Here is a 25,108-nt window from a genome sequence, read left to right as displayed (position 1 = left end):
GCACTTTCAGGTTTAACAAGTACTTTATTGACCTCAAATCTTTGAAGTCAATATAGGTCTTATTTTCCCTAGTTTACAGGAAAGTCACCTGCCCATGGATACACAATCAATGTAGCACCACTTAAATGGTATAATGGATCAAGGGCTTGACTTAGAGACAAGGAGACTTGGGTTCAAACCTTGCCATAGGCACTAGTTGTGTAACAAAGGGTAAGTCACAACTTGGGCCTCAGCTTCCTCATTGGAATAATGAGAAGGCTTGAAGGTTCTTTCCAGCTCCCAAATATATGACCCTATGGTCTTCTGTCTGTTTCTGGGTACTGGATGGAATTCCTCTTGCCTTTGGTACTAGGGATCTTCGTTTCTCAGTCATAGTATCATTTTGCAAATCTAGTTACTTTAAATTTCTTATTTTGAAGAAAAAGAGGAACTGAGAACAATACTGGGAAGTATAAGACTGAAGGTAATTTGAGTCATTGTGTAGTTGAACTCTGACTCAGCAGTTGCAAGGATTCCCTGTGCTCCTGTGGGTTTTAGCAGCTCAGAATTTTCCATTGCTTTCTACGCCACCCCTTACATTAGGACCTTTGGCTTGGAGGAGATGGGTCAATACAGAAATATTCCAGTAAACTTTTTCCTTTCAATCACTAGATAGTGGGAAGCCAGGCTCCTTGCTGTCTGTGAAGGATTTGGAATTCTGATGGAAGGAGGCATTCTATCCAGTCTTACCTTTTTTGCTTTTGTCTATCTCTTTCCTTTTTTGAGGATGATCCCAAGTGCTGTCCTTTCTCCAGTTCTTCCCCAGCAGCTTTTAGCACCCTACCCTGAACAGAAGTGGGCAGCTTTGCAATGAGGGGTGCCACCAGCCACACACCCCTGCGTTCAGAAGAACTAAAAACCACAAGAAAATTGTAAATCACCATATTCCAAAGGTCACCTTCCTCTCCTCTGCTATAGCCATAATGGAAACACAAAGCTAGCGCCCCAGTCAAGTCGGCCAAGACACATCATGATATTAAGAAAGGGTCTTCCTGTCTGTCTTTTGTATATTCTAGGCAGTCCCTTGCACATGGGGTGCTCAATGTTTGCTAAATTAAATTGAATCTTGCCAAGCAAACCTCCAAGTTCAACCCATTCACTCTGATGGAAAATAAATGTCAGAGATGACAAGTAACTAGCTGATAGAGCACAAAAATATGCTTTAGAATATATGAGAAAAAATGACTTTTGATTAAAAAAAAAAGATTTGGGAGTGTTTTTGTTTTATCCCACACCCCCATGATTTTTTTCAGAGGTTGAGATTTTGAAATTCTCTTTCTTCAACAGAGTAAACTCTGTGTTCAATAGTCAGATAATTCAATCAACTAGTCAGTTTAAAAGAGAGTGCACATACATATTTATTTAAATACTTAGATTTCATCATCTTGGAAAACTCCTCTCCTGAAAGCTCCCTCCATTAAAGCAGACTGTAGTCCATCTAGGTCAAGACTGGGAAACCTGTGATCTTGAGGCCACATGTGACCCTCTAGGTCCTCAAGTTCAGCTCTTTGAATCCAAACTGGACTGACTGGCCCTGGATTGACTGGCCCTGAATTGACTAGCCCTTTGACTAAATCCAAACTGGATTGACTGGCCCTTTGACTAGATCCAAACTAGACTGACTGGCCCTGAACTCACTGGTCCTTTGAGTGAGTTTAATTTGGATTGACTAGTCCTTTGACTGAATTCAAACTAGATTGACTGGCCTTTTGAATGAATTCATTTTGGATTCCAAAATGGATTCAGTCAAAGGGCTGAACTTGAGGACCTAGAGGAACACATGTGGCCTCAAGGCTGCTGGTTCCCCACCCCTAACCTAGGTCTTGATAGATAGGTCCTAAAAGGGTTGCCAGAGGCTCACTGAGATTGGGTAATTTCTTACAGGGTCACAGAGTTGGTTAAGTGTCTGATGTGAACCTAGGTCCTTTGGTCTCCATTGCCATCATCCCTTCCATGATGCCTTCATTTTATATTTTAATATAGATAATGAATTTTCAAAGAATTAAAATAAAATAAAGGTACTGCCTTGCAAAAATACAAAGCAGATTTTTTCCCCCTTGAGTGACTCAGCCATTCAAAATCTTACCAATGCTGTGTGGGGTTAGATACGCATGTATCATCTTAAAAAGCAACTAGAAGCTATGAGAGTAACAATACTACTTGGTATTCAGTCAAGGAGCGCAAAGAGCGCAGCTGGGACTGGTTTTTAAGCTGTGGGTTTTAAGGCACCAGAATTCCTATAGTTCAAGTTCATATTTAAATCCCTAAAGTATTATCTCCCAGTTCCCCTTTGATAGGTAAATATAATCAGCCACTTTATTTTCCAAGTCACTGATTCTTCTTCCAGGGACAAGGGAGTCCTCTTGTAGTGACAATTGTTTTTGATTACAACAGTTAGATTTGTTACACATCGTAGGGAAAAAAAAGCCACAGAAAAATACCTTAGGAATGTCTTTTTACCATTCTGCCTTGTGTTACTTGTGTCGCCATTTCCAATAGCGTTTGGGTTGAAGAGGCCTATACCAGAGTTAGAAGAGTTATTGTTTAAATCAGCGGATTGCTGAAACACTTCTATTGTCGTCTTTGCAATATTATCCAACAAGCAGTTCATTTCAGCCACAGCCCCAGAACCCTACAGTGAAACATAAGTAAGCTAGCACACTCACGGCAGGTTTAGCTGAATCCAAGACCAAACCCGAACACGGTGTACTCGACAGGAAATCATTAGAATGCAAATCAAGGTTGAAAAACAAAGCAATACTCACAGGCTCCTTCATGCATTGCTTGATCATTAACTGAAGTTCCAGCCAGGACTGTCTGAGAGTCCATTGGTCTAGATTCTGGGTAAAATTTATGGAATTAATATATATAATAAATATTTCACAAAGTGATATACTGTTGCCGATTTTTTTAAAAACAAGATAGGATCATTTTGTTTTACAAATAAGGAAACTGAGGCTTAAGTGAGTGGTCTGTCACACAGAAAGAGACAGAAGCAGGCTTTGATCCTGATCCTATCACCCCAAAACCCTGCTTAAGTGATCATTTAGATCAAGGTATTCCCTTTCCATGTATTTAAAACTTAAAATGTTCCAGAACCTATCCTGTCTTTAATTTACTCAATTTACTTTTACTAAATTTACTTTAATTTACTAAATGACGTTCTTTGAACAACTTATCTCTTCCAAGTCAAATCATATCTCACCTAGTGAAATTCTGATAACTATTAACCAGAGAACATAGAAAACAAGTCTACCCTTTTAAAGCCGGTGCCATTTGATACAAGAGTCCTTTTGAGGTCTATAGTAGCCTTGGGGAAATAAGATCCCTACTGTGTATTCTTTATTTCTGATTAATGGGAACTCCATCATCTCCAAATGGTGAAGAGAAAGGGATAACTGAAAAGTACTTTTTTTTTCTGGTTTTGGAACACCTTAAGTGGCTTTACTTTTCCTTTGTGTTAAGGCTCTGATAAAGTGAATATTAAAATCTATCAATCAGTCAACAAACACAGATTAAGAGGCTGACTAAGTGCCAGGCACATACAAAGAGAACCCAAACTCAGTCCCTGCTCTCAAGGAGCTCATGTTCTAGTGAAGGGGATTATTAGTTTGTTTTGTTTATGCACCAAATGACAGATGTGGCTAGGTTGGCTGGTAAGACGAGATGGCCCTGGGAGGCCAGCCTGGGATTAAACCACTGCTTTAGGTCACCTCAAGGACTATTTGGAGTTGCCTATGCTAGGAATTCAGGAATAAAGGAAATTCCCCCTAGGCTGCTTCCCCCTTTATATTTTACTCAGACAAAAATTCTAATATCATCTATAAGGAAAAAAAAAAAAACCAGGATAGTTCAGTCTACTGATCAGCAAGAGTCTGTGATTATCAATAAGGATTTTAGTTAATACCTTAGGAGTAACTGTAATAATACCACTTATTTATAGAGAACTTGGTTTCCAAAGTGTTTACACGGGTTATTCTCATCTGATCCTCCCAAATTTACCTACTTTATTTTATTTACTTCAGTTGAGTTGGGTGGAAATAATTTGTATTTTGCTGAAAATGAAATGTAAACTCAATGAGGAGACTTGCCCAAGGTCACAGAGATGTTCTTTGATCATAGACTTGGAGCTAGAAGGAAACTTAATATACTCTAGTCAAGTCCCCTCAATGTCAAAGATGAGGAAACTGAGGCCCAAAGAATTAAATGAGATCCAAAGTTATATGGCAAGGAAGGGGCAAGATCAGGGTTAGAACGCAGAACTCCTGACTCCAAGATCAGTTTCTCTTTATTGCTTTCAACATTGGAAAGGTTGTAGTCACATGAACAACATGAAATGTGATGACAAATCAATGCTCTCTTGCTTCAATGATAACAATCAATCAGCAAGCATTTATTAAGCACTTAATGATGTACTGGACATTGTGCTAGATGAGAGGGATACAAAGAAAGGCCCAAACTGTCCCTTCTCTTAATCAGTCTAAATTCTAAAGGGAGGAACAACATGTAAAGGATGACATACATAAAAGATGCATACAAAGTATACAGAAGATAACCTTAGCAGAGAGAAAAGGCTCTAGAAGCTGGAGGAACTGAGAAAAGTCACCTGTCTTAAGGGGAACTTGAGTAGAGTCTTGAAGGAAGTCAGGGATTCTAAGAGGCAGGGGTGAAGAAGGAAAGAATGTCAGGAATGAGGGACAGCCAGAACAAAGGCGAGGAGATGGGAAATGGTGGGTGTTGTATATAAGGAATCGTAAATAAGTCAGTATAGCCAGATGGCAGAGTAGTAGAGAAGAGGAAAATTTAGGGAAACTTGAAAGGTAGAAATGGACCAAGATGTGAAGGACTTAAGAACATTTTAAATGTAAAAATGGCATGGTATTTTGAAATAAAAATGACTATAAAGCACTTAACATGGTGACTGGCACAGAGTTGTTGCCATGCAAATATTAGCTATTAAAATTGTTACTGCTGTCGTTAGGAGGAAATGAGATAATATTTGCAAAGTGCTTTAGCACAGTGCTTGGAACACCGTAGGTGCTTAATTTTTTTTTATTAGTAACTTTCAGATAACTTCTAATACAGTATAAAAATATACTTAAAATATCTATTAACAATTTTCTAGATTAGCATTGATGTAGATAGCAGGTGCTTAACAAGTCTTTGTTGAAGTTCAATTGATGTTAATAAGACTTCTACAGAAAGGTTGGAACCCAGAAAACTTGGCAAAGCTGTAAGTTAGCACTATTCCAGAGGTATTCAACTTCCAGAAACCCTTTCCTTCAAGCTTAAAAAAAGCCATGTGTCTTTTCTAATAAAAACAGGCTAAATCAGTAGAAAAGTGAATGAAGTATTGCAACGTTGGCAGTCTTGTAATTCAGAATGGTGTCAGGCATCCGAACAAATATAATCACAAATGACAAAGAGTTTGTTTTCACTCTTCAGATTTCCCCAATGTTTTCAATGATGAGGGTGAATGAATTCCTTCATTTAGTATCATTTCCTGGGAGCCTGCACTCTGGGACATAAAGATGTATAGACATACACCACAGCTCTACCCTCAAATAGTGTTCATTTTGATAAGGCTGTATGTAAGTTAAAAAAATACAACATAGAATTTATGAATGCTATAAAAGAAATGCAGGTGCTCTGGTGTGTGTGTATGTATAATACATATGTGTGTGCATGTGTGTGTATATATGCATATATATTATATATATATATATAAAATTAGGGAATTTCTAAAGGAGAGGATGATTAATTCTTCTGGGTTTCAATTTTCTCATCTGTAAAACAAGGGACTAGATCTAAATCAGTTCTAGGTCACTTCTAGCTCTAAAAAATCATATGATCCTAATTTTGAAGGAACTCAGTGAAGGTTTCATGGAGGAGAAAGCATTGGTGCTGGTTGGTTTCTAAAGGATGGATAGGAATTTCAAAAAAAAGTAGAGATGGTAGGAGACTAACATTCCATAGCAAAGCATGAAGAAGACAAAATACAGTGTGCTTGGCAAATGGTGAAAAGGTGAATTTGAGTCTGGATCTAGCAAAGTATTAGAAGGGTTCCTTGTGGTATCCATCCCACATAGGATGGAGAAATATGGATTTAACTGTTCCACATAGTTTTCCAAAGATGGACTGGGAACTGTCTTAATAACTGGACTTCACAGTGGGCTGTTTTAATGGACTGATCTCAATCTCAAAGAATCAAGATCAGAATTTCTTAACCTTTTTGGTATCATGTGGCACTTGGGTGAATTCTACAGGATTCTGCTCAGAATAATGTTTTTAAATGCATGCAATGAAATACATGTGATTACAAAGAAAATTAGTTACACTGAAATACAGTTATCAAAGTATTTTCAAAAAGAAAATCTGATCTAATAGATGGCTATAGGGCTCTCAGTGCTGTTTATTACTGCTTTTGAGAGTTTCCAATAAAGAAGTGTACTGTATACATAGAAACTCTTTTGGGAGGCACAGAGCTGGGAAAGAAAGCTAATACATTAGACGACAGAATTATTGTCCAGAAAGTTCTTGATATAATGAACTAAGAGCATATCCAAAGGGATGAAATTTAATAGGAGTAATGTAAAGTCTTACATTTAGGCTCAAAACCATCAAATGTGCCATATTAGGTGAAGACATGAAAAAATCATGTAAATCACATGTTTTTGTTAATGGCAAGTGACTCAGTTACCCTCAAAAGAGGGTAAAGAGGACTGAAACTATTTCATCAGAGGAATGATTAAGGAAATTTGGGTGGGTGAGACTACAGAAATCAAGATGAAGGGGGTACCTGAAATTGTCATTCAATATATGAAGGGTTCTCATGTAGAAGACAAATTAAAATTATTTTGATTGGTTCCAAAGGACAGAATTGGCACCACATCATTGGAAGTTACAGGGCAGCAGATTTCAAAAGAAGGAAAATTGTCCTAAATAGAATGGCATCGCCCAAGGTAATGAGTTTGTTATCAATGGAGATCTTCAAGGAGAGTGTGGGAGATTTCTAAGGAGGCTGTAAAGAAAGGTCATGTACCTATCTGGGTACAGGTGGACTTAGATGATTTCTAATGTCTCTTCCCAGCACTGATACTTAAGAACATCCGAGTCACAAATTCTGAAATTCTATGACAAAAGCAGAGGATACAACAGAAAGACAACGGACCTTGAGAGCCATGAGACATAGATTCAGATCTTGGCTCCAACAACTTACTAGCTATGTGATCATGGCAAACCTCCTCATCTGTTTAAAAAAAAAGGAAGGGGGATAATCACTAGTTCATGGAATTATTGTAGGGAAAACATTTTGGAAACCATAGAGCACAGTATAAAGGAGACCTGTCATTATCATCATCATCATCCTTGTCCTCATCATCATCACTTTTTTTAAAGTTAGAAAAATATGCTTCAATATTTATTCAAACTTCAGTTTTTTTTCCTCTGGAAATGCATAGCATTTTTCATTAGAAGTCCTTCAGAATTGCCTTGGATCATTGTAATGCTGAGAACAGTTAAATAGTTCACAGTTGATCATCATATACGTTCCTGCTACTGTGTATGATGGTCTCCTGGTTCTGGTCATTTTACTTTGCAACAGTCTGTATAGGTCTTTTCAAGTTTTTTTCTGAAATCATTCTCCTTGTCATTTCTTTTTTTGTAAATTTATTTTTTATCATTATTTTGTTTCCTCATCATCATTTTTATTATTACTATATCATGGGAAGCTGAAATCCCACGAGCCTGCAGACAATGGAAGGGGCACTGGGCTTGGTGAACATCCACATTTTATCCTGTTATAAAGTATTCAATATGGCACATTGCAAAGACTGCCTGATGTGTCCCCAGAAATAAATATGGAACCTCTTTGGAATTAAAAGTCAAATCTATGCTGCTTTAACCTATACGGCAAAACAGAAGGTATTATTACCATGCCAGGAGAGTCACTGAGGTAGTTAGGTGGCTCAGTAGATCTGAAGTCAGAAAAACCTGAGTTCAAATGCAGCCTCAGACACCTACTAGCTATGTGACTCTGGGCAAGACCTCTGTTTGCCTGAGTGTCCTCACTGGTAAAATGAAGATAATCCCAGCACCCATCTCCCAGTTGCTTTGAGGATAAAGTGAGATAACATTTGTAAAGTGCTTTGCAAACTGAGTTATGTAATTACAGTTACAATTATTGTTATTTTACATTTACTTAGCTTACACGGTAGAACAGAATTTCTGTGAGAGTAGGGACTCATTTTTTTTGTTTTTGTGATAATATTTCTTGTGTCTAGCATAGAGTAAATATTTCATAAAGGCTTGCAGACTCAAACTGAAAGAATCTCAAGGCTTCTGCCCAGTTACTGAAGGCAGTAGGCTTGAGTGGGGGCCTGACAGAAAGGATAGGCCTGGATGAAAGCTAGAAATCTGTTTATCTGTCATTTACCTGAAGGATGCGCTTAATATGTTGTCTTTGGACATCATCACCCTCTGTACATTCTTTAATGCCATGAGGATAACAGATCAGCTGCAGCAATTTCTGCGCTTGCTTGTGTGAAAGAACAGGGTCCAGTATAAGGTCCTTGTCCGTACACAATCTCTCAGGTTCTTTCAAACAATGTTCTCCAACCCATTCCTGGAAAGAATGTAACAGGAGGAAAAGAAGTCATTATTTACAAGCAGATAGTGAGAGTTTATTGGTTGGAAGGACAACGTCTCAGTCTGGGAATTCAACTCACCAATGGAGGTGGAGATATTCCATGGATCATAGACTTAGAGCCAAAGAATGCCCCAAGAACAGAGTCTTCATTTAATAGTAAGAAACTGAGGCACAGAGTAGTTAAGTGACTCACCAAGAATAACATAGTTCCAGAAGTATAAAAGGCAAGATTAAAAATCAAATCTTCTTGACTCCACATCCTGATGGGAGTCTATCCATTTCACCTTCACTGCTTCTCCCTGACTATACATTTTTCACATAGGTATTTGATATTTGATAGGTATGCAGGGAGAGTTCTTTCAGAGCTAAGACTAAAAGTTGGCCTTTTTTCTCTTTAAATTTCTCTAATAAGTGGCAATATGAAAACAATTAACCTAGAAATGTATCAATATTAAAAAAAATAAGATAATGACAATTACCCTCTATCTCTTTTCCTTCCAAAACAGGGGACCTTAAACTGTACATATTTCTTTACTTGTTGTCTCCTCCATTAGACTACAACAAGTTTCTCAAGCGCAGGGAGGTTTTTTGCCTTTCTTTGTATCTCCAACCCTTAGCACAGTTCCTGATATACAGTAGGTACTTAATAAATGTTTCTTGACTGACTGATTCCTAGAATTACCCCCAATTACATTTTTAAGACTTGTAAGAATGCCAGTTGTCTTACAGTTCTGGGCTGATGTGTGTGCCTTAGACCAACAGGCTATAAATGTCAAGATTTAAATGTACCCACTGTTTGGAGGAACCATGGCTAGATTCAAGACTTCAGGATAGTGTCATCTAGGAAAAAGTCTGGGAAGAAATGCGCAGCCACATTGGACAAGCACCACAAAGCCACAAAGGGAACTTCCTTTCACAATGAACTGCTCTCTCTTGCAGGGGCATCTGAATATGCAACACATTTTAGGAAACGGCATCTGGAAAAGTACCTGCTGGCAGATCGTTCGTAGGACGTAGCGAGCATATTCGCTCAAGCTGGCGGTTTCTATGGAAACCGCTTTCCCACATGGTTTCATGGACTGTGAGGCATTCCAAATATCATCATCATTCATGTCATCTAGTAAGCCCCTCATAGTGAAGTCCTCACTTTTTAAGGCATTGGCATTACTGTTGCTACCAATTTCGGCATCTCCTACGGAGCAGAAACACAGAAATAGTCCAGTGAAACGCAGGGTCAAAATTTAGTTTAAAAGTGAATATTTCTCTCTTTAAGTAGCTAGAAATCAAAAGTCTCAGAGGATCCAACAAGTTAGGAAGCTATAGAAAAATGCTCCAACAAAGAGTGTAGAGAACCTTGGGTGTATTTTCTAGGGAAATTTTGCTCGATAAAGATCCTTATTAAGGATCCTTCCCCAGAACTAAAAAAAAAATACATTCCAGGTTTTGCTAACAACAATCACACAAAAATGATAGCATGGTCATTTGTCCCCATTATTTTAAATGTGATTATACACAGAATTCATTTGACTTATAAACCAGAAGAAAAGGGGTTACTCACCTTTTTAGATGTCCCTTTTCCATTTCTTCCCTCTTAAAGTCATTATTTTCTCTCCATGGATCAAGAGAAAAGTTTTGACTGGTGGCGCCCTTAGCCCACCATACTATGAACTTCTTGACAAGAGAGATCTATTTCCCTGGGAACGGAAAGGGGCAAGGCATACTAAGGAAGCCCTGTTAGAAAGCGCACTCACTGAATATCCAAGGCAACAAATTCATTTGTCTGTTGGCCAATCACTAGACAAATCAGAAGTGAAAAGAAGCTCCTCAGAACAAGGGTGAGAAGGAAAAAAAAGCTTTTGGCCAGGACTGCCTAAATGCTTACACAAAGAGCTTGAAATTTTTTGGCCATCACAGAACTGGATCCATCATTCTTGCCTTGTAAGTCATTCATTTGAATTGGTAACAAGGATGCCACAATAGTTGCTGGGACGTTCAGGGCTGAGGTTTTTAATTTTATTTTTTAATTCACAGGGTAAGAGCTGCAAGATAATCTACCAGCATTAAGTACTAGGCTGAGGAAGTTTTCAAAAATTACCTTTTCTGAGTAAAGGCAAGCCCTGATTCGGATGACAAAAATCCTCCAGCCAATCCCTTCTAGCCAGAGAATAATGCCCCTGCCAGAAACCATTGGCAAATCAGTTTGACTTAAAATGTATTTACTTATTAAAGCTTAAAGTAGGGGTGTGGAATCTGGGAGAGAGAAACAGCTTTATAGTAACTCCAAAGTTACTCCTATTAACTCCAAAGACAATCCTATGTCCTGTGATCTCCAAATCAATCAAATATTTATTAACCACTTCCCATGTGTAGGGCGTGAGGATACTAGTTGCTAAGGGTACAAATGAAAAATTAGAAAATAATTTATAATTAAGACCTTACAGTTTACTGGGGAAGGGTACAACATTTAAACAACTAAGTCTCTCTCTCTTGGGGGAAGGGAAAAAGAGTACTACCTACGGCAACAAGGAAAGACCTCTCATCACAAGATTTGGTACATGAGCTGACTGTGAAAGAAGCTAGAGATTCTCAGAGACTAAAGTGAGGAGGGAGTGCATGCCAGTATATAGTTGGACATACCCTATTATATCTATGCCTATGTGGATGATACATAAACTAATGAAGCAATGAATAAGTATTTATTAAGCACCAGTGCCTGACACTGTGACAATACATGCCTGAGGGAATGTACAAAATAAGGAGAAGTTAATTAATGGTGGTGAGGGATGGGGTCAGGTCTCATGTTGGGAGGTGACATTCGAAATGAGCTTTAAAGCAAGCTATACATTCTCAATTTGTGCAAAGGTATAGAATGGGTTGATAGCATGGGAAGAACATCTAAAAAGCCATCTTTGCTGGACCGTAGTGTACATGAAAGGAAACATTGTAGAGCAGTTCTGGAAAGGTATGGTTGAAGAAAGGTGATGAAGGTCATTACATGCAAACAGAGCAATTTGTATTTGATCACAGAGGTCACAGAGAACCACTGGATTTAGTAAGCAGCATTGTGGCATGATCAGACCCATGTTCTAGGAAGATCACTTTGGGAGTTCTGTGCAAGACATACTGGAGAAAAGAGAGACCAGAGGCAAGAAGACCAATTCGGGGATATCACAGGAGCCCAGGTCAGATACGATGGAGCTTGAGCTAGGGGGATGGCTGTGTGAGAGGAGACAAGAGTGCAGATGTGAGAAATGTTTTAGTGATAAATGTTTAAATGATAAAATTTAGCCTGTATTTGGATATACAGGCTGAATGAGGAGCCAAGGATGACACAAAGTCTGGGAACCTGAGTAACTAGGAGAATCGTTATACCTTCAAAAAAAAATAGGAAAGTTTAGGAAGGAGGAAGGCTTGAAAATATGATTAACTTCTTTCTGAGTAGGTTAAGTTTGATATGCTTGTGGGATGCAGTTGAAAATGTTCAATAGGCAATTGGTAAGCAAGATTGGGACTGGATCTATAGATCTGGTAGATCTTATTTGTATTGATAAATAAACCCAAGAGAGCTCAGAGATCACCAAGAAATCAAATGTACAGAGAGAAGAGAATCTTGGGGGTGGAATATGGAAGACAGTTCAGAAAAGGAGAATGAGAAGGAGTGGTCAAAGAGGTGGGAGAAAAACCGAGAGAAAGCAAATAAGCAAAAGCAAATAAATAAATATAATAACAACGGAAAATAAAATGATAAAATCAAATTAAAAAATTTAAAAGCAAACACAATAATAGAAAATAAAATAATAAATAAAAAATATTAAAGAATTATAAAGATGAAGCAAAACAAGAGAGAAGTATCCAGAGAGAATGGATGTCCAACAACTCAACTGCTGCAGAGATGTCAAAGAAGACGAAGGTTGAGAAAGTCATTAAATTTGAAATTAAATCATTGGTAACTCTGGAGAGTGATGAGCTTAGAAGTCAGACTGCAAAGGCTTGGGAAGTAAGAGGAAATGAAAGGGAGGTAAAGAGAGAAGACCATTTTGTTTCTAGGAATATGAATATGAAAGGAAGGAGAGATATAGGATGACAGGGATTGTGGAATCAAATGAGGATTTTCCATGACCAAAAGGTCTAAGAGACTTAGCAATCATTCCAGAACTATAGGTCTAGATCAAAGAGAACTACATACAACTATTAAAGAATTTATGAAAGCCAAGGAAAAAGGAGAGGAAAATTACAAGGGAGAAAATGTAGCTTAACTTGATATTATGCTATCTCCCAGTACAGGCGAGACCTACAGAAATAGGGGTTAATTTAAATGTTTCTCAGCGATCGTGAGGCCTATGGAAACATGTCAAGGCTGGCCAGCTTGGCAAAGTTTCACTGGGATCATTCTGGACTACTTTTGAACCAGGGGATTCTTCGTTTCTGTAACTGACTTTGAACTTATGAAGTTCCCCTCTCAAAGCACCTACGAACCACAGAGAAGTCTAAAGTGTCAAGGATATCCCCAAATAGTTGAAACTTAACTGTGGTCTCATTGTAACGTACATCAGAAATTTAGGCATCCCTGTAGTGAATATTCAAAATTCTTAACTATTTTTCAATATATCCATATATATGTATCTATAATTATGTATTTTATATATAATGTACACACATATATTCATATTTCCATGCAAAGTCTCAGGCTATTGAATATGTATGTATTTATATATATAATATACAAATGTAATACATATTCACACATCTATATTCATATTTCTATATAAAACCTGTGTTTACACTCTCGTATATACGCACAAACATGTACATATTCAATAATAGTCTAAGGTTTTAGACAACACAGTTTCTCAAGGGGTCATGCCAATATGTTGAAAAGCATATAAAATTCATACATATGGATACTCAAGGCTAATAATACTCAATTTATTATACTGCTATTTGGGGTTTACAAGGAATGACATGTGGCCTATGTATCACCATGTGATTCTGGAAATAGTGGTTAGTTCTGAAGGTTCAAGGGAAAAAATTAAATTAAACTGACTTTAAAAAAAAGTTGTTGGTTAGTTAGAGGCAGGAAGAAATAAACAAGATATGAATAGGTATTCAAATACATGGATAGGTTAGCATAAGTGAACTGGGATCGAAAATCATGCCTAAAATTTAGAAAACTGGTTCACATTTTCTATGAAATTCTTTCACTTGGCACTGATTGGGTAGATTTTGACTTTTACTTTGAGTAAAATTTCCTTGTTGAAATTAAAGCTTTCTTAATGGGTATCTGGCATGATGTCTTCCTTCAGGATAGAATTTTTTTTAAAGTTTCCTATTTATCTCCTTCAAAGAAGATCAGGTAATTGAAGCTTTCCAGCTTTCTCTGTATCTTTTTTTAAATTCATAACTATCTTTTATTTTTTACCTTGACTAAGTCTCCCCATGTCCCTTCCCACATGGACTCACAGAAAGCTTGAGAAATATGGAGGGTTTCTCAATATCTTGGTTCTTTGTTGAAATTTGAAGAACAGTCCAAGGGATGATTTCTATAATTTTTGTAGTTTACACAAAACACTTCCAGTTATTTCATAGAATTATTCATCCATTTCATAGAATTATCTTTTCTTACCTTCATCATCAAATATGTCGATTAAAAAGCATCCTATTCAAAGGATGGTACTAAGCCCACTCTGATGCCAATGAAGGTAAGATTCAATAGATAAATCATTGGGAAAGTTCTATTCAAAATCTGCAACATGGTTAGCTTACTTCTGTTGGTTAAAATACCTAAGATCATAGCCTATGTTAAAGGTTCTTAACCCAGACTCTGTGAATTTAATTTTTTATAACTGCATTTCAATATTATTGGTTTCCTTTGTAACCCTATGTATTTTATTTTATGCACTGGAATGTATTATTTTGAGAAGGGCCCCACAGGCTTCCCCAGACTGCCAAAGAACTCTGTAATATACAAAACATTTCTTTAAGAAGCCCTGGGGTTAGGCCAGCTACCAGATAACTCAAATACTGCCTCTTGGGGAGGATGAAGTGAAAGAACAAAAGCTTGCCCTACATTCCTGACTTATCTGGCACATCTGAGGTTAACAATATGAAATCATCTCTGGGCATTATATCTTAGACAGAAAACAGTAATCTAGCACAATTTTGACTCTCTCAAAGGGCACTGAGAAATATTATAGGTCTCATACAATAAAGGTCTAAAGCATCCCAATGATTCAGTTCTCATCTTGGAACATGACTCCTCCTTCACCTCCTCCTTCTCCAATTTCCACTAGCATGACTTTATTCACAGAGAAACTGAAGCCTCGGAGGTTAAACTTGCCCAGGGCCACTCATTCAAACACAAAAGGGAAAGAAATGTTGTAACCCAGGATTCCTGCCTTCCAGCCCAGGGCTCTAATCCAGCTGAAATTTAAACCCTTGGTGCCAAGCAGTCTGCCAAAAGTAAAGACTGATATTTAGATCAGAGTGTCATCCCCCTGCGGCACACAAGTTATTTCTCTAGAGTGACTCTTTGGCTCACGTTACCAACAGAGAAACAACAATTGTCTACAGATTCAGTTTACATCTCTGGATGCAATCTCCTACAATTAAAAATGCCACAGACAAGATTAGGTTTCCATCAGGAGCCACCATGGGCAATCACTTTGTCTTTGGACTGGTCAGGAAACCAGGCATGGGCAGCCAGTCACCAGTATCCCACAACGAGCACATGGCTTCCATAAGATCACAAACAGCTTTCAATCTTCCATGCAAACACCGTTCAGGCTAACAACAATCCTCCCTCAGTTTGGGCATTTAACCAAAAAGCGTAGTCTTTAAATGACCTTACCAAGCATGAGAATTGCTTTTAAGACAGCAAAGACGGCTCCCACTTCGATGCTGTTGTGAGCAGCGGCTAAAAGGTGGCGATCACAAGAAGAACGAATTCCAGGGAAAGGCTTCCCTAGGAGGGGACAGTGAATCATGGACAGCATCAATAATATTATCAATAATACACTGTAACACTATAGAGTATGCAAGTCAAATGATGAGCTGGAGAATCTAAATGACATTATAAAGCCTTCAGAGTTAAGGTCATGTACCTCTCGAGGTCATCAGAAAACACTACCATTACTTGGAATTGAAGTTTCAGCTTTGATTACTAATTTATTTCTTAGCTGTAGAACATAAATAAGTGGTCCTTGTCCCATCTACTACAAAGAATACTTCCTCTGCTATCAAACTTGGAAGTCCTTAATACACCGCAAATTACAAATGAAGAGTTATGCAAACTGAAAAATGCATGAGGAGGAGAATTACAACCCAGTCCCTTAATACCCTCAAGAAGTCTCATTTTGGGTGATGTTCCCTTACCAGAAAGAAAAACGAAGAAAAGCTATGCTAGAATATTATTCCATGACCAAAAAATACAGTACTGTACGGCAGCATACGACCCACCAACGGTGGTTTACCGGGAGACAAGGTATTTTTATTGTTCATTAATTCTTCACTTGTATTTCTCAATACATCCTGGTTATTACTTTAATGAAAGATGCTCCCAACTTCTATATCAGTTGTCTCATTGCCCTACCAAGCCTTGAGCAAGCCCACTAAAATCCCAGAAGGAAAGAGTAGGCTGTCTACTGGGCGATTTTTGGAGCTTGATACCCAGAGTTCAATAGGTGATTATCGGCTGCCGACTTACCTGTCGCTTGAGGTAACAAACAGACTTGCGGCGTTCGGAAGAGGTGAAGAAGCAGTCGGCATGTCATTCTTGCTCCAGGCTCAGCATCTGGATCTCCACAAGCTAAAGGAAAAAAAAAACGTTAGCATCAAGCTTCTGGAATGTATTTAAAAAACACATTTTTTTGTTTTTAATTTAGATCCTTGTTTAAATGACCCTAAGGAAATATTTAGCTAAAACAGAGGTTCTTTATTTTTTGTATGGCACGGATTATTGGCAGTCTGGAAAAGCCTATGCACAGAGTAATATTCATCTAAATTCATAACATAAAATGCATAGGATTACAAAGGAAACCAGTCATACTGAAAGGTAGCTATCAAAATATTAAAATAAAAAAGTTCATGGACCCCAAGTTTTGAACTCCTGATAGAAAAAATTTTAAGCACTGTATATTACTCAAATGATGGATTTAATATGTGCTTTTAGTTTGTTTTAATTCTAAAAACAGCTACCAAAGAGTCTTCAGCTTTAAGAAGAAGTCAGTTCTACTAATATCCAGATGATGAGCATGTTATTAGACTTTTCTTAGCTGAGGTGAAGGCCAGGCAACTGGGGTTCTGTCCCAGACTGCTAACATGGTGCAAAAGAGAGGGATGCTGTCTCCTCGGTGTCCACAATATATGGCATAATAGTTCTTTCTCCCTAACCCAGGCTTAGGAGTCCATCTCCAGGGTCCCATCACTACGGCACCCTTTCCATGAGGCCTGAATTTGGACAATGCAAACTATTGTACAAGGTCATGGACTGCCCACTTGTACTATCCATGACTTTTGCCAACAAATCTGCCCTAGAAACAAAATTCCTAGTATATCTTGAATAAGATCTATGGTTTACAAGAACCAAAAAGTTCAAAACCATCCTTTGAAGCTTGATGTCATTCTCTACCTTTCAGTAAATATGCTAGAGATTTAAAAGGTTTTCCCATCATGATTTTCCTACCTGCCGCTAGCAGAGAAGGAAGTGCTACATGCTGGACAACATCCTCCAGGGAAAAACATTGCCGGGCTATCAGAATTGCAATGAAGGTGGCCAGTGAATCATGGAATGAGAGGTCACTGACCTTCAAGGAGACAAAGAAAAAGAGGAGAGAATATTGGCATGCTTTCCTTCCTGTTTAGTCACATGTAAGATTATTATCAAAGAGATACTGGCTAATTGGCACTATCCTGCTGCAATTATCAGACTAAAGTCACAAATTTGACATTATATTTTAAATGATTATTACATGCTGTTCTTGCACCTCCCTCAAGAGTTCCTAATGGAATTACCAATTTTTGAGTCCCATGTAAGAAGATGATACTGTTTAATCAATATGATACTGCTGTAATTCAATTCAATTCAATGAGGATTTATGAAGCAGTTCTAAATGCCAGACAACTGAACTTCAGTTTGCTGCTACAAAGATAAACATGCAAAGAAACAAAGGGGAAATCTCCAGAGAGTCTTTCACAAGATTTAATACAACAGGATACTTAAGTAACAAAAAAAGAATATGACAGATCCAAAGAATTAACGAGTAATATTTTATCATGAATAGACACGAAACAAAGATTAGTAAACAAAAAGTAATTCAAAAGAGATATACAATAGCCAGACATGTTTGTGAAATTATGAAGGGAAAGGAAGGCTTTGCATAGAAGGGCAGGGAAAGAAAAATTTAGGGTCTTCTTCCTTGAACGATGCAAAATGATGGGAGATTCGGTTACAGTTCATAAGAATATGATGGAGGCAGACAGCGAATGTACAACTGACAAATCATCAGCAAGTGGAATAAGGAGAAAAGTCCAGTCCTTGAAGACTTGAAAATAAGCTACACAAAGACACATAACCCACACTAGATAGCACAGGCAGAAAACATAAATGTGTTCCAAAAGGATCCAAAAGAAAAGGATTGTAATGAGGAAATGCATTCCCTCAAGTGAGATTATAGCTGTGAAGAGCTTTGCAGACCTTATAGCCCTACATCAATGCTTTGTTTTGTTTTGGGTGACTAGGTCTCCCTGTTTTGCCCAGGTTGGCCACTTACGGACTCAGCTCCTGTACTGATCAGCATGGGAGGCATGACCTATCCTGTTTCTGACCTGGGCTGGTTCAATCTTCCTTATGCAGCCTGGTGGCCCTGCGCTCCCTAGTGCTCACCATACTGATGTCAGACTTAGTGAGGTCACCCAGGCAGCTTAGCTCACTTCACCTTGAACTCTGGGCTCAACTGATCCATTAATGTATTCAGCCTTCCCAACAGGTGAGACTAAGGTGTGCACCATCATGCCTGGCTCCACCATAAAAAGGTTAGCTAGTACATTTGTTACTGCTGCTAATCATAATAATAAGGGAAGCTAGCATTCATTTGGATACAGAATTAGATGTATGGAATATAGTCTCCCACATATAATTCCTTAATATTCATGTTTTATTTACCATTTTATTCATGTCATTAAATTGGTTTCTATTTTTATGTTCCACATTCTAAGTAACCTAGGGCATTATGAAGAAATGGGGAAAAAGACACCGATAAAGGAGTTTCTCTGCCTAAATAATAGTAGAGAGGGGTACAACCAACCTCTCTTAATCCTAGTGCTTTTTCGATCTTAACTGTTTCCTTGTTCACTTGTCTCTCCCATTAGATTGTAAGCCTCTTGTATGTAGGGACTGTCTTTTGACTCTTTTTGCATCCCTAGTGCCCAACACATAGTAAGTGGCTAATAAATGCTTACTGATTTTAATGAATATAAGTAGAAAGCCTGCATATCTGATAGAAATTCATCTTGCTTCCTAGAAAAATCTTTCCCTCACAGCTACGCTTCTTCTTCTTGTTACGACTAATGGCAATAATGGCAGCTATTCAAATTTACCTAGTGCATTAAAATTTGCAAAAGGCTTCACATATTATTTTATTTGATCCTCACGTCAGTATCGCGAGGTAGGTGCAATTATTATATTCATTTTCTAGATGAGAAATCCAAGGTGCATAGATGGTCATCTTACTCAGGGTCAGGCTGCTAGTAAATGAGGAAGGATTGCACTCAGGATTTACCTCCCTCTTCTATCCAATGTACCTGCAGTTTATGACTTAAACCAGATCTTTATCCTGTAATTTAGGACTTAACTGAGACAATTTTTTTTTTTTGCAGTAGTGCAATAAGGGCTGATTAGAAAAATAAATGTTGCTAAAATTTTCATTTTTTAGAGTGAAATAAAAAACTTACATCTACACTGCAAAGCAGATCATTGAAACCCCAAACATGGTTGGAAGAGCAGCAAAGGGCCTTGAGAACACCTAACCATTCAGAGCTGAGCACAGTGCAGCAAGCTGTCAGCTCAGCACAAAGGTTGGCAATGTCATTGATTCTAGAAGAAAGAAAACACAGGGTAGACACGAGGTCACACAAAGGGAAAGCATCCATTCACACGTGCACTTAATGGGCTATTGTGTCTCAATATGTGGTAGGCTGAAAGGTTGAACCCTGACTCTAGACACTATATTCCTTAGGGTTAAAAACCCTAGAAAAGTGTAAAAAAAAAAATCTTATAAAAATTGATAAAGTCGTGAAATTTAAATTGTTCACTCCATGATAAAAGATCCTTTTTCCTTAATCTCTAAAATACCCTCAGTGGCTACAATTAAAGCACTATTACTGAGCTTCCTACTTACCTCATATCAGCTGATTGCAATGGGTTCTCTAGTACTTGTCAAACAGTGTAACCCCAAATTAGAGCCAGAACACAATGACTTAAATTCTTTTGACTGCCCAACAACATTAAATAACAACGAGTAGGAGAGTATCCAACAACAGGATTAAAAATACTGAGGAAAGTCCAGGGCTTGGGGCATAGCACAAGTTGAATAAATTCTTATTGACATGACTGAAAAACGTAGTCTAATACAAAGATACCTAGCTCAGTTTATATTTTCACATACAGAGTTTTAAAGAAACAATATAAAATGAAATTAAGAAAAACCAACAACTAGGTAATTACTTAGTACAGCAAACATTTAAAATTTATGTCTACTTTTACAGTGATAAAATTTTGCTTATAAATTTCATAATGGTTATGTCTGCTTCCACGTTTGTAAAATCTGTACTTAAACTGTAAATTGCATGCTTGTTACATCTGCTTCTACATTGGTAAAAATCAATTTGTTATGTCTGCTTCTACATTCGTAAAATCTGTGCTTATCAATTTGTAAACTGTGCTCTCCTTATGTCTGCTTCTACATTGTTAAATTTATACATATCAATGTATAGACTGACTATTTTACATATTTCTTTAGAACTACCAATTCTGATACAGAGCAAAGGACCTTTCTTAATCTGGGGAGGTGATCTCATTTTAGGTAAAGAATTATATGACATCCAAAAGAATGAAGTAGGAGAAAGGAAACATGAAAAGGTCTAAATAATCATCAGACTTTTTTTCATTTCTGTCTATGAAAAGGCTTCTAGTAGCAGGCTGGCAGACAGCAGATACTCAGTACATACTCAAGTTTTAATGAGGAATGGACTACAGGAGAAGCATCCTACCTCTCGGCATCCTGATGCCCCATACATACATTCATGAGTGCATTGCATACAAAGCTGTAGCGGTTAGCTGCATTGTCGCTGAGAATCTTGCCCAGCATGGAATAATTGACATTATGAGCAGAAGGATTCTCGATAAAATCCAACATGAACTCGGGGTCCCACAATAAGTTGGAGTTGGAAGGTTGCACGTTGCTGTAGATGGTCTGCTTTACTTTTGAACAGGCACTACTGAGGATTAAAAACAAACAGAGAAATTGTGAAAAATAAATCCAAGCAAACTTAAATTCTCTCACTGGAGGGTAGATTAAATAGCATTAAATTACATTAAATTAATTACAATAAAAATGACAATAAAATTAAATTAAATAACAGAACATTTAAAAATTATACATCACTTTATAGGAGTCTCTTACCTATATTCTGTTAACAATATTATATAATGGCTACAAACTAAAAGGCCTTTATTCATCATCATTTCTATTACTGGCCAGATCTATGATTTCATTGGTATAACATGGAATTCCCAGGTGAGGAAAGGCCTTCCATCAAGGCAGGTCAGTACTTTCTCTGAAATGTATAGTCTTAGCTCCTTCAAGCAATGTTGTTAAACTCATACAGAAACAGGGGCCACGAATCTGTACATAGAGACCCCTGAAAGCCACACACTGATTTAATTTTAAAATGCAATGTTATATATGTTTTGCAGTTTTAATTTTGGCAAATATTTTCCAATTACATTTTGATCAATTTCAGGCCACACTCAGTACACTACGGGATAACTGACACCTCTGGTTTGGAGTAATAAGAGATTAAGTAACTCAGTTCAGTGACAATAGGTTTGAGAGGGGGACTCGAACTCAGGTCTCTCTGATACCAACACACTACAATGTTTTTCAATATCATTGTTGTTGATGCTGCTATTAAGGAGACAGTGTGGTACAGTGGAATTTGATTCAGAGGCACCAGATTAAAATCTTGGCTGTCAGTGACTTTGGACATGTCACCTAACTAGTTTTCTACCTGTAAAATGAGACTGGACTAGACAACCTCTATGGTCCCTTCCTATCCAAAGCCATATTCCTATTTCATAGGACCTGTGATTTCCTCAATGTAGGGGGCTCCTAGGGTAGAAAAAAATCTTCTGCTGATACTTACTAGAGTAGTTTATTCTAGCTTAGAATCTTACAGAGCTGCCTCCCAGTAATGAAAGCAGCTGGGTGGCCCCATAGTGCATAGACTGTGGAGTTTGGAGTCAGAAAGACTAACCTTCCTTGGTTCAAATCTAGCTCCAATACTTAATAGCTGTGTGACCTTGGACAAGTCACTTAACCCAGTTTTACCTCAGTTTCCTCCTCTCTAAAAGGAGATGGAGAAGGAAATGGCAAACCACTTCAGTATATTTGCCAAGAAAATCCCAAATGGAGTCACGAAGAGTTGGGCACAACCAAAATGAATGAACAACAAATTTGTCCACAGTCGTAGAGCTAGTATATGTTAGAGGCAGGATCTGAACTCAATCTCATGAGCTTTCTCCTCCTCCGTTTGTCCTTTCCTTCTCTCCCTCTCTCCCCTCTCCTCTCTTTCTCCATCACTATTCACAAATACTACTATTTATAGGTAAACCATGTAAGGGTGTGGATCAGATACACCTCGATCCCAAGATCCTGTGATTTAGTCAGCAAAAATGTCCCTATGAGACCCCACTGGGTGTCACTAGTGAATATTTTGATGTAAAACTGTAAGTGACCCTTTAAGTCTCTTAAAGAGGATATGTATTTCCAGTCTCTCTGAAGACGTTCTGAGAGCACTACCGTTCACGGGTGAGTGAGTAACTTGGCCTCAATTTGAATCCACATGAATTTTCCAACAGAAAACACCAAAGACTAAATTTCCCAGAGATATCTGCCTTCTCAATTTTCACTTATGACACTTTGCCTGGTGTTACATAAAATAAAGTTACTTGGTGATTTTCAGCAAAGGGGGTATGTTCGGCACCTATTCATCCCATGAATAAGAAACATGCCCCATTAGAAGTCACAGAATTCAGTCTGATTTACTGGAATCACAGAACGGAAAGGATGAAATTACCAGAAGTGACAATAATCCACTAGATGGCACTACCATACAATTACCCAAACACGGCCCCCTTTTTTAGGCAACGCTCAAAACTGACTCAAAATTGTTACAATTAAGAAAAAAAGGCATTTTCAATAATATATTATAAAAAAATTAAGCTGGTGACCAGGGATTGCTTTATGTTTTATTTTCACATCCATAGGACTAAGTCCAAGGTCTTATACATAGCGTATGCGATTAGATTGGCCAAGATATCTTTCATCTTTTCCCTTTCCATTCGTCAGTCATCACCGGCTGCACAGTCTACTTTCTCTATGTCCTCCTGACAACTTTTTATTGTCTTTAACTTCGCACTCTTTTTAAAAAGTCTCTGCCTAAATCTTCAAAGCCATTATTAGCTATCAATCTCTTCACTACCTACCATAATCTCTCCCTCCATAGCATCATCCTTCCTTCCTTATTCTTCTTCTCCATTCTCAGCTTCTGCTTTGGCTCATTATTTGGTTCTTCTCTTACCCTTTCTCCTGCCCCTCCCCTCCAAAAAAAGAAGTCATTCTTCAAATGTTCTTCTGGCTTTCCTAAGTCTCTCTGATTTTCTCTACTTCCAATTATACAAGATGGGAAATGACACTGAATACTTACACAGTAAAAATATTCTTGGTGTTACAAATGTTCCTTTTACCTCCTCCAGTTCAACTTTTTAATTTATTCTAATAAAGTAGCTAAGAAGCCTAAAATGAAGTCTCTTTAAAGCTTTATACAGACTCCATGGTTACTGTGATTTTTTTTCCTTCCTCCCTCCCTCCCTTCCTTCCTTCTTTATCTGTGGATCTTCCAACATAAATGGCTTTTTTCTCTCAAATTTTTTTCCTACTTTAAGCTCTTTCCAATCAAGCTTTAAGCTCTTTCCAGGTCAAGTACTCTATGGACTGAGTCACCTAATTACTGGTTAAGATCAGCAATTCTGAATTCTTACTAATATCACCAGGTAAGAGTTCATTTGTATAATCTCTTTAATACGTTGAGAAGTGGTACGTGATTAATTTGATGTACAGGGAAAGAATTTAACGGATTTGTCTCAGAAGTCTAAATATATATATATGTATATACACACACGTATGTATATATACACATGTATGTATAGGTATCTATACGTATATGTTTGCGTGTATATATGTATATATACATACATATATATACACATACATATTTATATTGATGTGGCCTAATACATAATATAAGGACATAATTGTATAGGCTAAAAAAACCTAATTAATACAAATCAATCAATACAAATATGGAAAGGTCATTGATTCTGGAGATGGGAGCGAGGAGAGACTTCATGGAAACAGCAAAGCTATCCATTTTGTATGTTACACATCCCTCTTGTAATAACGAATGAGTCCACATCATGACAGTTAATAGGAATAAAGTTGGTAGACCCAAAAGCACAATCACAAATCCAAGGGTTCTTAACCTATTTCCACATCATGCACCACCATCATCCCCTTTAGCAGCTGAGTGAAACCTATGGACCCCTTCTCAGAATAATGTTTTTAAATAACTGAAGGAAATAATCAATTTCACTCAGAGGTTAGTGAAAATATTTATTTAATATTTTCCCCACACCAAGTCCACGTGCCCTCCTAAAGGCTCTAAACACCAGGTTAAAAACCCCTGAATTAGACTCGGGCAGTGTGCATTAACCCTCTTCCAACAAGTGATTCATCGAGGCTTTCTCTCAATTAATCAGTCAATAAGCTCCTACTATATACCAGGCACTATGCTAAGAGTTAGGGATACAAAAAGAGGCAAAAGACAGTCAGTCCCTGCCCTGTAAGAAGCGTAAAATTTAATGGAGGAGACGACAGACAAACAATTATGTACAAAGCAAGCTACACATAGGATGAAGAGGAAATAACTCAAAGAGGAAAGGCAGTGGAATTAAAAGGTGTTGGGGGAAAGCTTCCCGGAGAAGGTAAGATTTTAGTTGGGACTTAAAAGAAGCCTGGGAGGTCAATAGTTGGAGAAGAGGAGGGAGAGCATTCCAGGAATGGAGGACAGCTAGGGAAAATGCCCAGA

The 25,108-nt window shown here is 37.8% G+C and overlaps 2 protein-coding genes across 18 annotated transcripts in view; one reads left to right on the top strand and one right to left on the bottom strand.

Moving 5' to 3' along the window:
* The window catches only part of MED12L (mediator complex subunit 12L), a 603,739-nt gene that overhangs the window by 48,350 nt on the left and 530,281 nt on the right, over positions 1-25,108 (bottom strand). For 14 of the 16 annotated variants that reach the window (XM_072618312.1, XM_072618310.1, XM_072618325.1 and 11 more), the window contains 10 exons: positions 20,951-21,178; positions 19,634-19,775; positions 17,367-17,487; positions 16,389-16,490; positions 15,534-15,647; positions 9,676-9,878; positions 8,474-8,662; positions 2,805-2,879; positions 2,481-2,671; positions 730-891 (listed from right to left, as the gene is read on the bottom strand). In XM_072618312.1, coding sequence (XP_072474413.1) covers positions 730-891; positions 2,481-2,671; positions 2,805-2,879; positions 8,474-8,662; positions 9,676-9,878; positions 15,534-15,647; positions 16,389-16,490; positions 17,367-17,487; positions 19,634-19,775; positions 20,951-21,178 — 1,527 coding nt within the window. The remainder of the gene's footprint in view (positions 1-729; positions 892-2,480; positions 2,672-2,804; positions 2,880-8,473; positions 8,663-9,675; positions 9,879-15,533; positions 15,648-16,388; positions 16,491-17,366; positions 17,488-19,633; positions 19,776-20,950; positions 21,179-25,108) is intronic. The other 2 variants (XM_072618319.1, XM_072618316.1) reach the window with 2 other exon arrangements.
* The window catches only part of P2RY12 (purinergic receptor P2Y12), a 62,808-nt gene that overhangs the window by 7,326 nt on the left and 30,374 nt on the right, over positions 1-25,108 (top strand). The gene's annotated exons all lie outside the window — the stretch shown is intronic.

This window comes from Notamacropus eugenii, chromosome 6, assembly GCF_028372415.1.
Source record: "Notamacropus eugenii isolate mMacEug1 chromosome 6, mMacEug1.pri_v2, whole genome shotgun sequence".
Lineage (NCBI taxonomy): Eukaryota > Metazoa > Chordata > Mammalia > Diprotodontia > Macropodidae > Notamacropus > Notamacropus eugenii.
Note: the sequence above shows the minus strand (reverse complement) of the source record. Positions and strands in the feature narration are given on the sequence as shown.